The sequence below is a fragment of the Symphalangus syndactylus genome, chromosome 8 (genome assembly GCF_028878055.3).
Source record: "Symphalangus syndactylus isolate Jambi chromosome 8, NHGRI_mSymSyn1-v2.1_pri, whole genome shotgun sequence".
Lineage (NCBI taxonomy): Eukaryota > Metazoa > Chordata > Mammalia > Primates > Hylobatidae > Symphalangus > Symphalangus syndactylus.
In genome coordinates this window covers 123,577,750-123,590,788 of record NC_072430.2, presented here as the reverse complement: position 1 = coordinate 123,590,788, position 13,039 = coordinate 123,577,750, and the positions used below count along the sequence as shown (strand labels likewise).

The 13,039-nt window shown below is 54.9% G+C and overlaps 1 protein-coding gene and 1 pseudogene across 1 annotated transcript; one reads left to right on the top strand and one right to left on the bottom strand.

Moving 5' to 3' along the window:
• Nucleotides 1-1,254: 1,254 nt before the first annotated feature.
• Nucleotides 1,255-3,739, bottom strand: CDK5R2 (cyclin dependent kinase 5 regulatory subunit 2). The gene has a single exon (XM_055290679.1). It carries the CDS (start codon nucleotides 3,582-3,584, stop codon nucleotides 2,481-2,483), a length of 1,104 nt encoding a protein of 367 aa, XP_055146654.1. The 5' UTR covers nucleotides 3,585-3,739; the 3' UTR covers nucleotides 1,255-2,480.
• Nucleotides 3,740-9,282: 5,543 nt separating this feature from the next.
• LOC129488816 (keratin, type II cytoskeletal 8-like) lies at nucleotides 9,283-10,463 on the top strand (annotated as a pseudogene).
• The last annotated feature ends 2,576 nt before the right edge of the window (nucleotides 10,464-13,039 follow it).

The following is a 13,039-nucleotide window of genomic DNA, read 5'->3' as shown; positions in this document are numbered from 1 at the left end:
CTCCCTCCCTCCTCCCAAACCAAGAGAGATGACGGCACCGCGCTGACTGCGCCAAATTCCAGCCAATGGGCGGCTGCTCCAGCCTTCCCTTCCGCCAGCTCTCCCCCTCCCTCCGGGAACTCGATTCACAAATCTGGACTGGGGATTTCCGGCTCCAGGCAGGTTACAAGGGCGCTGGGCTGAGGCTAGGGGAATCGAGTCCTGTCGTCCCGGGAGGGCAAGTGGGGACCGACATTCTTGGGTTCTGGAGCCAGACTTCTGTAACTCGCCGCCAGAATAGATGACTCCCTATTCCCAAATTATCCGGAAGACCTAGTTGAGGCCGAGTCTGCAACTCTTCCTGCCCCTACAAGCCCCGACCCCGCCCGAGCGTGCCATTCAGCACCACGGACAGCGAACCCGGGCCTAGTCTTGGCAGGTACCCCCGGGTTCTTTCCGGATCTTCTCCGCCACGGCCGGAATAGGGTTGGAGCTGCGGGCACTCTGTTGAAGCCAGGCCTCTTTGGGCCAATGAAACAGTGAACAGGGCGCTTAGCCACGTGGCTAAGAAGGCAATGGGGACCGAGCAGGGATCTCAGGCTAAACAGCCCATTTTCCCTCTTGTTTCAATCTCAGAGAATGGCTTCCTTCTCCCCAGCTGCCCGTGTTTGCCCCTTCTTGGGGATAAAGGGCAAGTGTCTGAGTCTCAAGCAGGGATGGACCTCCCAAGACTCCTGAGTGGGCGTGCGACCAGGGCATCGTTGAAGCAGCCCCATGGAGGTTGGGGGATGAGAAGTGTGGCAGACAGGCCCCACTTGGGAGTGGTGAACACAGACTTAGGCCCGACTGTACTCTTGACCGATATATGGTGGGGAGAGATGGGGAGGAAGGGAAAAATAGCAATAAGGACTAGCTAGTTCTGCCTCAATGGATCTCATCACAGAAAGGGCACAACTCCTCTGTCCCCATCATTCGGTCTCTAAGTGGCCCGGGCATTGATGAGGACCTAGGTCAGACAAGATGGAGGAGGAAGTGGGGGGATGGATTCAGCTTTATCACCAGGCCTCACCCTCAGCTACCTCGCTTTACTCTTTACCCTCTGTAAAATGGAAGCCGATGGCGGGGGTGGGGATGGGGAGGAGGAGACGTTCTCAGGTACTTGATCTTCCCTACTAGAGCCCTATCTCTTGCCTTCCTGCCCTGTCTGTGACAGTTCCACTACCACTCCCTCTCCCTCCCTCCTGGGGCCCAAAGAAAGACCGGCGCAAAACCATCTGCAGGCGCTTCCAGCGCTTTATAGTTCTTTCCGGGACAGACGGACAGACAGACAGTGCGGCCCGCTCTGTCGGCCCGCATCATTGGCACCTTGGACACGGCCCCAGGCCCAACCCAGTCCCTGGTACTCTACCGGGAGGATTCCGGTCCCGCCCCAGCTCAGCACCTCGGACAGTTCCCGGCCCAGCCTCCCCCCTCCCCCCTCCCCCCGCAAACAACCAAATAAATTAAAAGGGGCAGTGGGGCGGGGGAACAAAAAAGCTAAGGATAAGGAAGCAGGATGTCCCTCCTCCAAGGTAAGAAGTTTTCTTTTCCTCCCACCTGTCCACTGAGGCGCCGCGGCCGGGGTGGTCTCCCAGGTTGATTTTGCCTCCAAACCTCAGCCTCCTGAAAGAAGCCGGCAGCCCCTTCCCCCACACCCCCCAGCTCCCAGCATGCAACACGTTGGAAAAGGTGGGGAGAGGCGGTGGGGGTGGGGCGAGGGACCATCCTGGTGGCTGTCTGGATGCCTGGGGCTGCAGTTTCTCCTGGCACCTCAGTCGATCCAAATTAAAAACTAATATTCCCTTTGATCAGGGGAGAGGGGTGTGAGGACTCAGTCAGGAATAAAAAATGCAACCTGACACAAGTGAAGGAAGAAGGCAGACAGGAGGGAAGATGGTGACACACGACAGGAGCAACAAGAAGGGGAGATGGGGACACAGGTGCAGGAGGAGAAACGGGGGTCTACAGGGTACAGTCGGCAAGGGGTAAGATGGAGATGCAGACACACAAACCCAAGGAGCGGAAAATGGAAAGGCAGGGAGAGGGAGGAAGAAAGAGAGGAACAGGAGAGAGAGGGAGAGAGAGAGAGGAATGAAGACAGGAGGAAAAATGAAGACACGAAAAGGAGGCAAGGAAATGGACAAAACCGAGGGAGAATGGACTGAAGGGAAGGGGAAGACCGGGGCAGAAATGGAGAAATCGGGGCGCAGACAGACGGGAAGAGTAAGGTTGGAGTGCCCTTCCCGCGCTCATCTTCCGTCCCCACTCCACGCCCAGCAAATCCAAACACCGCGGCCTCTGGTGTCCCGGCCTCCACTTTCCCCTGAGGGGCATGGGCGGCTCCTCCTCCGCCCAGCCGGGGCGCTGAGCGGCGGTAACAGCGGCGGTGACTTGGTGGTCCCGGGGGGTCCGAGTGTGTGTCGGGGACTGGGGCGGGGGATGGGCGCGGCCCCTGGGTATCCCTAGCGGTCCAGGTTCATAGTCCAGTGCTTGGTTCCGGCCGCGCAGCTGTCCCTGGCGGCCGAGGAGGCGGCGGGCGCGCCCCCGCTCGGTGGGCCCCCGCCGCTGGCGGCGGCCTCGCCCTCGTTCTTGAGGTCTTGAAAGACCTGCGTGAAGAAGTGGGGGTCGGCGTTGAGCCGCAGCATCTGCGGGCTGAGCCGCTGGATGAGGCGCAGGCAGCGCTGCCAGAAGCGCTCCTTGTCGGGCTCCACGAGGAAGGGCTTGAGTGGGTAGGAGATCTCGTTGCCCATGTAGGAGTAGGCGAGGTAGAGGCAGGTGAGGAAGGCGGCCTGCAGCTCGGCGGCCGACGCCAGCTCGTCCCCACGCAGCGACTCGCGGCACAGCAGGTACACGAACACCAGGTTTGCAGGCGTAATGAAGGCCTGGTCTTGCCAGCCCTGCAGCAGCAGCGAGCGGTCCACACCGCGGAACCAGCCCACCAGCTCGCCCGGGCTCAGCTCCTTGAGGCGGTAGCAGCGTCGGCACACGAAGTCGCCCAGACAGCGCAGCAGCTCGCCGGTGGACGCCTGCACGATGACCCGCCGCGGCGAGCCGCCAGGCACCGGCGGCGCAGCCTGCGGGGCTGGGGGAGGCGGCGGCGGAGGCTTTCCCCCGCCCGAGCCCGGCGGCTGAGCGGCCGCGCTGCCCCCCGACGGTGGCTCGCAGGTGGCGGCGGCCGCGGGCACGGTGGGCACTGGCACCGCCAGGGGCTTGGCGGTGCCGCCGCCGTCGGGGGGATCCCGGCCCTTGCGGAGAAGGTTCTCGCGGTTGCGTTGCTGGACCAGGGGGTCTGGGCCCGTGGATGCCGGCTTGGGTGTCACCTTCTTGCTGCCTTTCTTCTTCTTGGCGGACGCGGCCACCAGGCGCTTCCAGGTGAGCGCCGAGATGAGCACGGACGGCCGCTTGAGTCGGCTCTCGCCTTTGCCGCCCTTGCCCACTGGCGGCGCCCCGTAGCCCCCCAGCGCCTCGTCCCCCGCGGGCGGCGCCTTCTTCTTCTCCTCGGGCAGCCCGCCGGGCCTCCGGCCCTTGGCCGAGGAGGCAGGGGAAAGAGACAGCACCGTGCCCATCCTGCAGAGCGGGGCCGGCGCCCAGGCCCCAGCGGGAGCCGCGGGCGGCGCCGCTGCTACTGCAGCCCCGGGGGACCCGGCGGTGGGGGGCCTAGCCCCGGCCCGGGCGCGCGGACTGGCGGGGGAAGGTGGCTGCTAGGCGGCTCCGCTGCTCTGAGCCTGAGCTGCGCCAGCTGCAGCGTCAGCCCCACCCCTTGGGCCCCTTTTTTCGCCGCGCCGTGCCCCGCCTCACGCGGCCAATCCGCTCCCGAGTTGCACTCTTGATGGGCAGCTCCTATGACCAATAGACTCACGCACGTCAATTTCAAGTCCCGCCCCAATCCCCACCCTCTGTCCTGAGTCTTTTCCCTTCCCCCGAACGGAGGAAGGGGAAGGCGGTGGTCGTCGTTCGAGTGGCCTCCTCAGGGTCAGAGTTGAGGGGTGGTGGCTGCTCCTACCTCCTCCGGATCCTAGGGCCTGGGTCAGCTTGTTCTGATGCACTGGGTCGCGGTAGCAGATAAACCATGGGAACAGCTCTCCTTCCCTCTGCCTTTGAATTTGTGTGGGGGGCCAGTGTGAGCAGTGAGTGCCCTCACCGTATGCCCAGGTCCCAGCTGGGTCGCGTTGCACTGGCTCCTCCAATGTGGCTGTCAGGTCTGTTTTCTCTTCGCGACCCCACCTCGCCCCCCACCCCCCAGGTCGCTAGGGGTGCTGCAGCAGGCACATTTCTGCCCTGCCTGTTTGGGAGTCCTGGCAGAGCCTTCTTGCAGGTCACAACCCGCCTCCTTGGGGGTTCCAGCTTGAGGGGGAGAGGGGGAGCAGCAAGGTCTCAAATATGCCCCTGAGGCCTCTGCTTGCCGTCCTGATTCTCTGCAACTGAGCCTGTGGGGCAGACCCTTGGCTCTGGTCCCTGGGCAGCTCCTCTCGATTGGTTGTCCCCACTAACACACACAGATCTCATACTTGGGTGGATGATGGATGAGGTTGGTCCCTGGGGAAACGCTGGAAATTGGATCACTTGATCTACCCAGTCTTGTATAGTGAACGAAGCCTCCGGTGTGGACGGAAGCCCAAGAGGGTTGGACCAACCTCCAGCCCAGCCCTGGGTCCAGGTTGAGGTGGGTTTCATCATTAAATGCTTCCTGCAGGTCAGGTTCCAGCTGTCCCCACTCCCAGGAGCAAGCTGTTAGTCTGGGTCCTGTCCACTTCTCTCTGGGTCTGTCTGTTCCCTCCTGAGTACCCATCAGCCCTTTGCCCTGGATTTTGGACTCCCCAGGCCTTACCTGCAGGTCTTGAGCACAGCTAGTTCTGGATCTGTTCTGTCTGCCTTGTTAGATCATGTCCACTCTTCTTGGAGCCTGCTCTCTATGGCTCCCGCAGCACAAGAGTCTTCAGGCTTCTTAAGTGGACCTTGTAGGTGCACATGGGTTCGATGTGGAGACAAACCCCTGCCTATGTATTTCAGTAAATTCTCAGGATTGCCCTTGGAGTCACCTCCATGCTCCTAACAGACCACAAACATAGCTCCAAGGATCCACTGCTGTCAGGGTTGGTTTGTGCATATATGTGTGTGTGTGTGTCACTGCAGATAGGCTGTTCTAGAATCCACTTGGGCTGCGGTTCCAGCTACCAGAGCTACCAGCATTTCCCAGCCATTCCACAGCCCCTGCTCACTCACACCCTCCTGGAGGCCTGTGGTCTGCCTGTCTCCATTCCCCTCCTCTTTACCACCGTGCACATGCAGCCTTGTACCTTCTCCCTAACTTAGCACCCAATATGTGCTTTTTCAACAGGGTGTCTATGCTCCCTAGGATCTGATCTTTATTTTCTTGCAGCCCAAACTGACCTTCCCAAACTCTCATTCTCCCCATAGTTGTGGAAAGTGTTCCCTCTTTACAGCTCCTGCAATTGGCCCCACTTCCTCCTACAAGGTGTTCTGAGTCACTCTTTGTCTGCCAACCAAGGAATAGTCAGTTCACGGGTAGTTAAGGACAAGCCCTGTAGAGACTGAATTGCGCTGGCGGAAACACTGGGCATGTGGATCTAAATGGCACATGAGTCCTTCCAGCTCTGCTCCCAGGAGTCCCTCACTGGCATAAGGCCTGTTGTTAAGGTCATTTAGGACCACGTCTTCTAAGCAGCACCACCACTGTGGTACCCTGTTCCCAGCCCAGCTCTGACCTCCTATTGTCCTCTTGGTCAGAACCAAGAATTTCCTCCTCTGCTTCAGGGACCCCAAACCAGGTGCCTCAGAGGGTCCTACTCCCCCTCCTCACTTTCCACCTTGCTCTGCCTCCAACCCTTTTTCTGGTTCACATGCTCCCCACCCTCCTGCTCTGGTTATCTCTCCGGAATCTCTGAGCTCCTTCCACTGGGCCGGAACCCTCTCTCAGAATATCAAGCTCTTGAAATCCCACTTCCTCCAAGAAGCTTTTTTGATAGATTGGAAGGGACCTAATACTCTTTCTGACTTCAGCCTTCCCAGCCTCTTCCCATCAGCAACAGTGGCTACATAACAACTTGGTTAAGGTCTGGGCTCTGAGTCTAAGATGTGCAAGATGGATATGGATGGAATCTTAAAGACAAGCAGACAAGCTAATCAAAGAGATCCAGAAAGAGTAACAACTTTGCTGTTGTGTATAAGCCGGTGGCATTGAGAGCTGAGAGGGAGGGTTATTATGTTTTTGCAGAGGGAGACCAAGGGGAATAAGCCTATGAGACCAGAAAGACTTCATGGAGGAGGTGGGCTCATAGAAGGTTGGTGGCTTTCCCACATTTGCAAGTGTACTCTTCTGGTTAGGTTATGTTTGGGTTCATATTCTGAGATTCATCTATCTTCATTATAATATTATCTCTGTGTTGCTTCTCGTCTGTCCATCTCCCTTATGTTCCTCTGGGGCAGTGCTGGTTGTATCAGACTCCTTTAGATGGGAAAGCCCCTGAGGCCAGGCTCCTTGTCTGTCTTTATTGCTCTGTAGGTTACCTAGAACAGTGCCTATTCAGATAACTGGTTATTCCTGAAGGCTCTCTAAGGCAAATACTCTAGGCCCAAGCCAAGAAGTGGAGGGCCTAGACTGAGGTTTTAGCCTGGGTAGGATCTGGCCTTATTGATGAGTGCATCACCATCAGGTTCACCGTAGATGCTCCTCTCACTCACCCCACCTGGGCAGGCGGGCCACATCTTTTAAGAGAACATCTCCAGACAATGCTGCTCACACTTTGCCTCCCTTTGGCTCTTCTTATCTCCCTTCTGAGAAGCCATAGTCTGGGAGGCAGCACACAGGAGTCCTAGTCTATGGCTGCCAGTTGTATGACCTTGGGGAAGTAATTTCAGCTCTCTGGGACTCGGTTTCATCATATTAAAATGCAGGGATTCTATGGATTTGACTCTTATTATCAGATAAAAATGAATATTAAAAGAATAAGATAACATTTTAGGAACTGGACTAGAAGAGGATTCCTAAAGCCTCTTTCAACTCCACGGTTGTGATTCTAAACAAAATCTGTCCTGTGAATCTGTTTCACTCTCCAGCTCCAGCCCTGTCTGCTTCTCCCTAATCTGTTTCTGTCTGATGGCCTCAGTCTTTGTGTGCACAGCATCCATGTGAGGCCTGCACTTCTGCGGTTCAGCCCAGGAGATGAAAGGGAGGGGAGCTTAGGCTCTCAGCAATGTAAATCTCCCTAGGTCCCTCCAAGCTTTAGAAGGGCCCCTGAAAGGTGAGAAGGCAAAGAAGAGGAGGGCAAGATGGCTGAGGCCCCGGATATCCCCAGCAAACCTCAAAGGTCCCAGAAACCAAGATCATTCACCTCCCTGTCTCCAAGGGGCCCCTACAAAGAGGCTAATGATGACACAGGTTCTTAAAACAGCCAGGATGGAGACCCAGCCTGGGCATCTGAATGCCTGGATCCTGCTGCTCCCCCACCCTGGCACCCCCAACTCCCTTGCTTATCAGTCTCAGCTCCTGAGGTGTGCAGAGGGGGTGGGTATGCACCAGCACAGCCTTCCCTCCCTCTCCTGAGGACCTTACCCCAGGGGAGAAGTGGGTGGCTAAAACAAAGGAGTGGAGCCGAACCCCTCTACAGATAACAGTGGAGGGGGGAGGGGGTGAGCAGAGAGAAGAGAGGAATTGACAGAGGAGGTGCTGCTAGCTGTCAGGAAGGAGACCCGAATTCTCATGTCTTTCCCATTTCACAGGCTGTTTGCTAGAAGGACTTAATTAAGGAGCCCAAATATACTTTCTTTTGAACAGTGAATAGGGCTGGGAGCACAGATGAGGAATGTGATGCTCTGGGCTGGGGAGAGAAGGGACCAATGCTGAGATGCTGGAGGGCCCAGGGTGAAGGGGACAGAGAGGACAGGGGTGAGCTGATGACTCCTTTTCCCTGCCATAAGCTCTGTTGCTTTCCTTGATGGAAGGGGGGGCATTTCTTCCTTTCCCATCCTCTGTCCTGATCTCCCTCCAACTCCCTGGCTCCTGCCTTCACCTCCTTTACTGTCCCCTGAGAACAGCTCTCTCTGTCCAGTCCTCCCAGCACTCACCAGAAGCTTTAAGTCTTGGTTCACCTTCTGCCTCCACCAAGCCCCCTTTTTGCCTCCTCCATTTCGTCCCCCACTCCTTCTCCTCCCAGGCCCCACTGGCGCCCAGCATAGCACTACAGATGTAGGAGCAGATCAAGAAGGGTGGGGGTGGTAGCTGTTGCTTTTCTGGGATATTCTTAGCCTGTCTGGGGGCTGGAGCTGGAATCAGCGTTTCCATCTCAACCAGGCAGGTGGCTGCCAGAAACTGCCACTGTGACTGGGTCTTCATCTAGTTCCATATCCCTTATCCTGTCCCTTCCTCCTCTATCTTGATTTCATCTATGAACACAGACCCTCTGAGAGTCCAGCCTTCCCACCCTTGTGCCCTGGGTGGAAGGTTTCCTCTGCCTATCAGGTGTAGCCCCAGGAAGGTGTGCAAACCTCACTGGAGGCTCTGGGGGGAAAGAAGGGCCTTTGAGAACTCTAGCTCAGATGCTCCCTGGAGTGGAACACAGCCCTCTCCTCTCTGCCCCAAGGCCCTCTTCTTTTATCTGCCCCCAACAACCCCTGCATGGTACTCAGTCCCCAGACTGTATTCACCACCATGAAGGCCTTTCTTATCTTGATTTACAGGAGTCACTCAGGGGCCCTAGAGTTTCAGAAGCTGCCTCCTGAAAGCGGCTGAACCCTGGAGTCCAGGCCTCCTTTGGGCCAGAACAAGGGGCTCGCTGACCCAGATCCCTCCCCACATCTTTTTTTTTTTTTTTCTGAGACAAAGTCTCACTCTTTTGCCCAGGCTAAAATTCAGTGGCATGATCTTCACTCATTCCTGGGCTCAAGGGATCCTCCCACCTCAGCCTCCCAAGTAGTTGGGACCACAGGCATGCATCACCAGGCCTGGCTAATTTTTGTACTTTTTGTAGAGATGGAGTTTCACCATGCTGCCCAGGCTGGTCTCTAACTCTTGGGCTCAAGCAATCTGCCCGCCTCAGCCTCAAAGTGATAGGATTACAGGTATGAGCCACCTCACCCAGCCTTCTCGGCTGCCTTTATCAGCAGAGGGAGGGGCAAAGAAGAAATCTCACTCGTTCACAAGTCGCACAAAAAATGTTTGTTACCTTAAGAGGGACAGACAGTGCAGGGTCTCCTATGTGGGTTCTGAGGTCATTCGGTCTATGTTCAAATCCAGCCCCTCCACTTATGACCTGGGGCCCTTGGGGCAAGTTTCTTAATTCTTCTGAGGTCTATAAAAGTGGACCATCCAAGGCGCAGTAGGAGGAGTTCACCAACCACAGCCCGGCTGAGGCTGAGAGCATGTACCAGATCAAGTATGACGAGCTGCAGACGCTGGCTGGGAAGCATGGGGATGACCTGTGTTGTACAAAGACAGATCTCCGAGATGAACTGGAACATCAGCAGGCTCCAGGCTGAGACTGAGGGCCTCAAAGGCCAGAGGGCTTCCCTGGAGGACACCATCGCAGATGCCGAGCAGTGCAGGGAGCTGGCCATTAAGGATGCCAACACCAAGCTGTCTGAGCTGGAGGCCGCCCTGCAGCGGGCCAAGCAGGACATGGCGCACAGCTGGGTGAGTACCAGAAGCTGGCCCTGGACATCGAGATCGCCACCTACAGGAAGCTGCTGGAGGGCGAGGAGAGCCATCTGGAATCTGGGATGCAGAACATGAGTATCCATACGAAGACCACCAGTGGCTATGCAGGTGGTCTGAGCTCAGCCTATGGGGGCCTCACAAGCCCTTGGCCTCAGCTACAGCCTGGGCTCCAGCTTTGGCTCTGGCACGGGCTCCAGCTCCTTCAGCCGCACCAGCTCCACCAGGGCCGTGGTTGGGAAGATCGAGACCCGCAATGGGAAATAGGAAGCTGGTGTTTGAGTCCTCTGATGTCCTGCCCAAGTGAACAGCTGTGGCAGCCCCTCCCAGCCTGCCCCTTCTGCAGCTGCCCCAGAGCCCCGGAGGGAGGCCATTGTGCAGGGGAGCACAGGGAATGGGAGACCCACCTGAGGCTGAGCCCTAGCCCTCAGCCCACCTGCAGGGGAGTTTACTGCCTGGGGCACCCCCTTTGCCCATATCTCCAGCTACAAAACAATTCCAATTTTTCCCCCAAAATAAAACCTCAGCCAGCTCTACCAACTGTCAAAAAAAAAAATGGACCATCATCATAAGGCTGTAAGATTTTATTTAATCATGCAATGTTCAACAATGCTTGTATATCACATGTGCATGGTGTTCATAAATGTTAATTGTTAACAAATTATACTGTCATCATTATTTTTATAGAGCAGGAAAGCTTCGCTTGACCTGTACCATTAGCATTTTTTTTTCTCATTAGAACATTTTTCATTAAAGGGCCAGGGTGGTACTATCATTTCTTTTTGTTTGGTCTCTGAAACCCGAATTTATATCTGTGCTTTCCTCTCAGACACTGTGTTTATACCCACTGCTACTCAGACTGTTCCTGGGGGTGGTTTGATTTGCTTCCTAGGGTCATGAGGACCTGACAGCATATCAGGCACTAGTCCCCTTTTCTGGTCCTGCTGCAGGCCACATTAATTTTCTGAAGCTCTGAGTATCGATTCTGGGCCAGGTTCCATGCTGGCCCCAAGTCCTGACCGTGCTTTCTGGGAGCTGTACTCTGGCTACTCATTCCACACTCCATGGTCGCCCCAAAGCTCCAGAGGCTCTATGGAGAGTCGGTTCTGCTTTTCAAGGGCTTTGAGGAAAATGTTCAATAAGATTATTAAACCACATGAGCAGATACTATTTAAGAAACTGTAGCCTACACGGTAGTGGGCTAGGTGGTGGGAACACAAAAAGGTGTGAGGTAGGGCTCCAGCCTTCAAAGAATATATAACATAGGTGGCAGAGACATGAAAAACAGTGAGAAATAGCAGTAAAATGATGTGTCCTAGGGCCAGTTACAGATAATGGGATTTGATGACTTGGCTAATCCTGCCCACCCCCTCCACCTTCCACCATCACAGCTAATCCATCTCCAGCTTGTCCTAAATTCATATGCACACAGAGTTAGAATCCATTTTTTTTTTTTTTTTTTTTTTTTTTGAGATGTAGTTTCGCTCTTGTTGGCCAGGCTGGAATGCTATGACGCGATCTCGGCTCACTGCAACCTCCACCTCCCAGGTTCTAGCGATTCTCCTGCCTCGGCCTCCCGAGTAGCTGGGATTACAGGTATGTGCCACCACACCTGGCTAACCTATTGTATTTTTAGTAGAGATAGGGTTTCACCGTGTTAGCCAGGATGGTCTCGATCCAACCTCAGGTGATCCACCTGCCTTGGTCTCCCAAAGTGTTGGGATTACAGACGTGAGCCACCGTGCCCGGCCAGAATTCATTTTTAAGTGGGGTCTGGCTCCTTTACCTGGAAATGTGTTTGCTCCAGTGCATGGCCTTCCTTGTCCAACCACAGGCTGTGATGATAAGCACTGTTCCCAAGGTAGAACCAGGCCTCAGCAACCCCCTGCTCACAGTGACAAAGGGTCCTACCCCTTCTGCATGATGAGGGTTAATGAGTAACTTCTGTGTGAAGAGCGTGGTAGGTCTGCTTACTGCTCTGACGTCTTAGACAGGGTCCTTTTGTTGACTTCCTATTTGTCCAGAATTGGGGGGTGGTTGGGGGATGGGCTTCAAAGCAGGTTCATTAATTTACACTTGCCTCTGTCTGGTTCCTAAATATAAAGACAATTCTTTAGGTTGACCTTCTTTGAGTAAAAAGGCATTCCTAATTTATAAGCTAGAGCCCCACATATACTTGCTTTTGAGTAGGGAGCAGAGGCGGGTAAGGTCGTCCACTAGATTAATGGGTCCTAAACTACTCTGCCCAGCAGAACCACCTGGGGGAATTTTGTAAACATATAATTTCCAGGCTCTACCTCAGACCTATAGAATCATAATTTCTCTCTCTCTCTCTTTTTTTTTTTTTTTAAGGTGGAGTTTCAGTCTTGTTGCCCAGGCTGGAGTGCAATGGCGCGATCTTGGCTCACCACAACCTCTGCCTCCCGGGTTCAAGCGATTCTCCTGCCTCAGCCTCCCAAGTAGCTGGGATTACTGGCACAGGCCACCATGCCCAGCTTATTTTGTATTTTTAGTAGACATGGGGTTTCTCCATTTTGGTCAGGCTGGTCTCGAACTCCTGACCTCATGATCAACCCACCTCAGCCTCCCAAAGCACTGGGATTACAGGCGTGAGCCACCACGCCTGGCCTGGAATCATAATTTCTTTGGGTGGGCTCAAGATGAAATCCCTGTAAGAAAAAAATTAAAAGGGAGGAGAAAACTCCAGGAAATGGCTGGGTCCCACCTGTTCTTTCTGGAGAGCACCACTGTTGTCTCTCTGGCCAAGCCTCCAGCCCCACCACTCCATAGTAGGAATACCCTAACTTCCTCCTGGGAAACCACTTCTCCCACATTCTCAATCCATGTGGCTTACATGGGGCTAAGCCCTCCACAAGACATAGATTAAAGACAGACTTAGCCAGCTCCCATCCTAGTGACAATGGTTCAGGGAGGCGCTGGTAACCCAAACCAGACCAATGAGACTCAATTCTTGGAGTTTTAGAGAAACCGCTGGGAAAGAGAGGCTTTCCTTCCTCTGAGGTTGTCAAGCTGGTGGAATGAAAGCCTTGAGCTGCTGGTGACTGTCTTGTCCCCACATGGAGAAAGGCCACCTGAAGTCATGCACAGGAAAGCAGAGTCAACAGATGGGGGGACAGATTCCTGACATAATTTTAGCCCCTAGATCCAGCTAAACCTGATACAGTCGTATGACGCCATAAATCCACACTGCCCCCACCCCCTGACCTTTTTTCTAATCGTAAGGTAATTTGAGTTGCAAATCTAATTCTTGCAAGCAAAAATATCCTGATGAATGGAACTTCCTGCCTGGAGATTTTCCTTGTGGAAATTTTTAACTTCAGGGATGTACAT

Excerpts from the sequence above, each read along its gene's own strand:
- CDK5R2 (XM_055290679.1), bottom strand. The coding sequence starts at position 3,584 with ATGGGCACGGTGCTGTCTCTTTCCCCTGCCTCCTCGGCCAAGGGCCGG.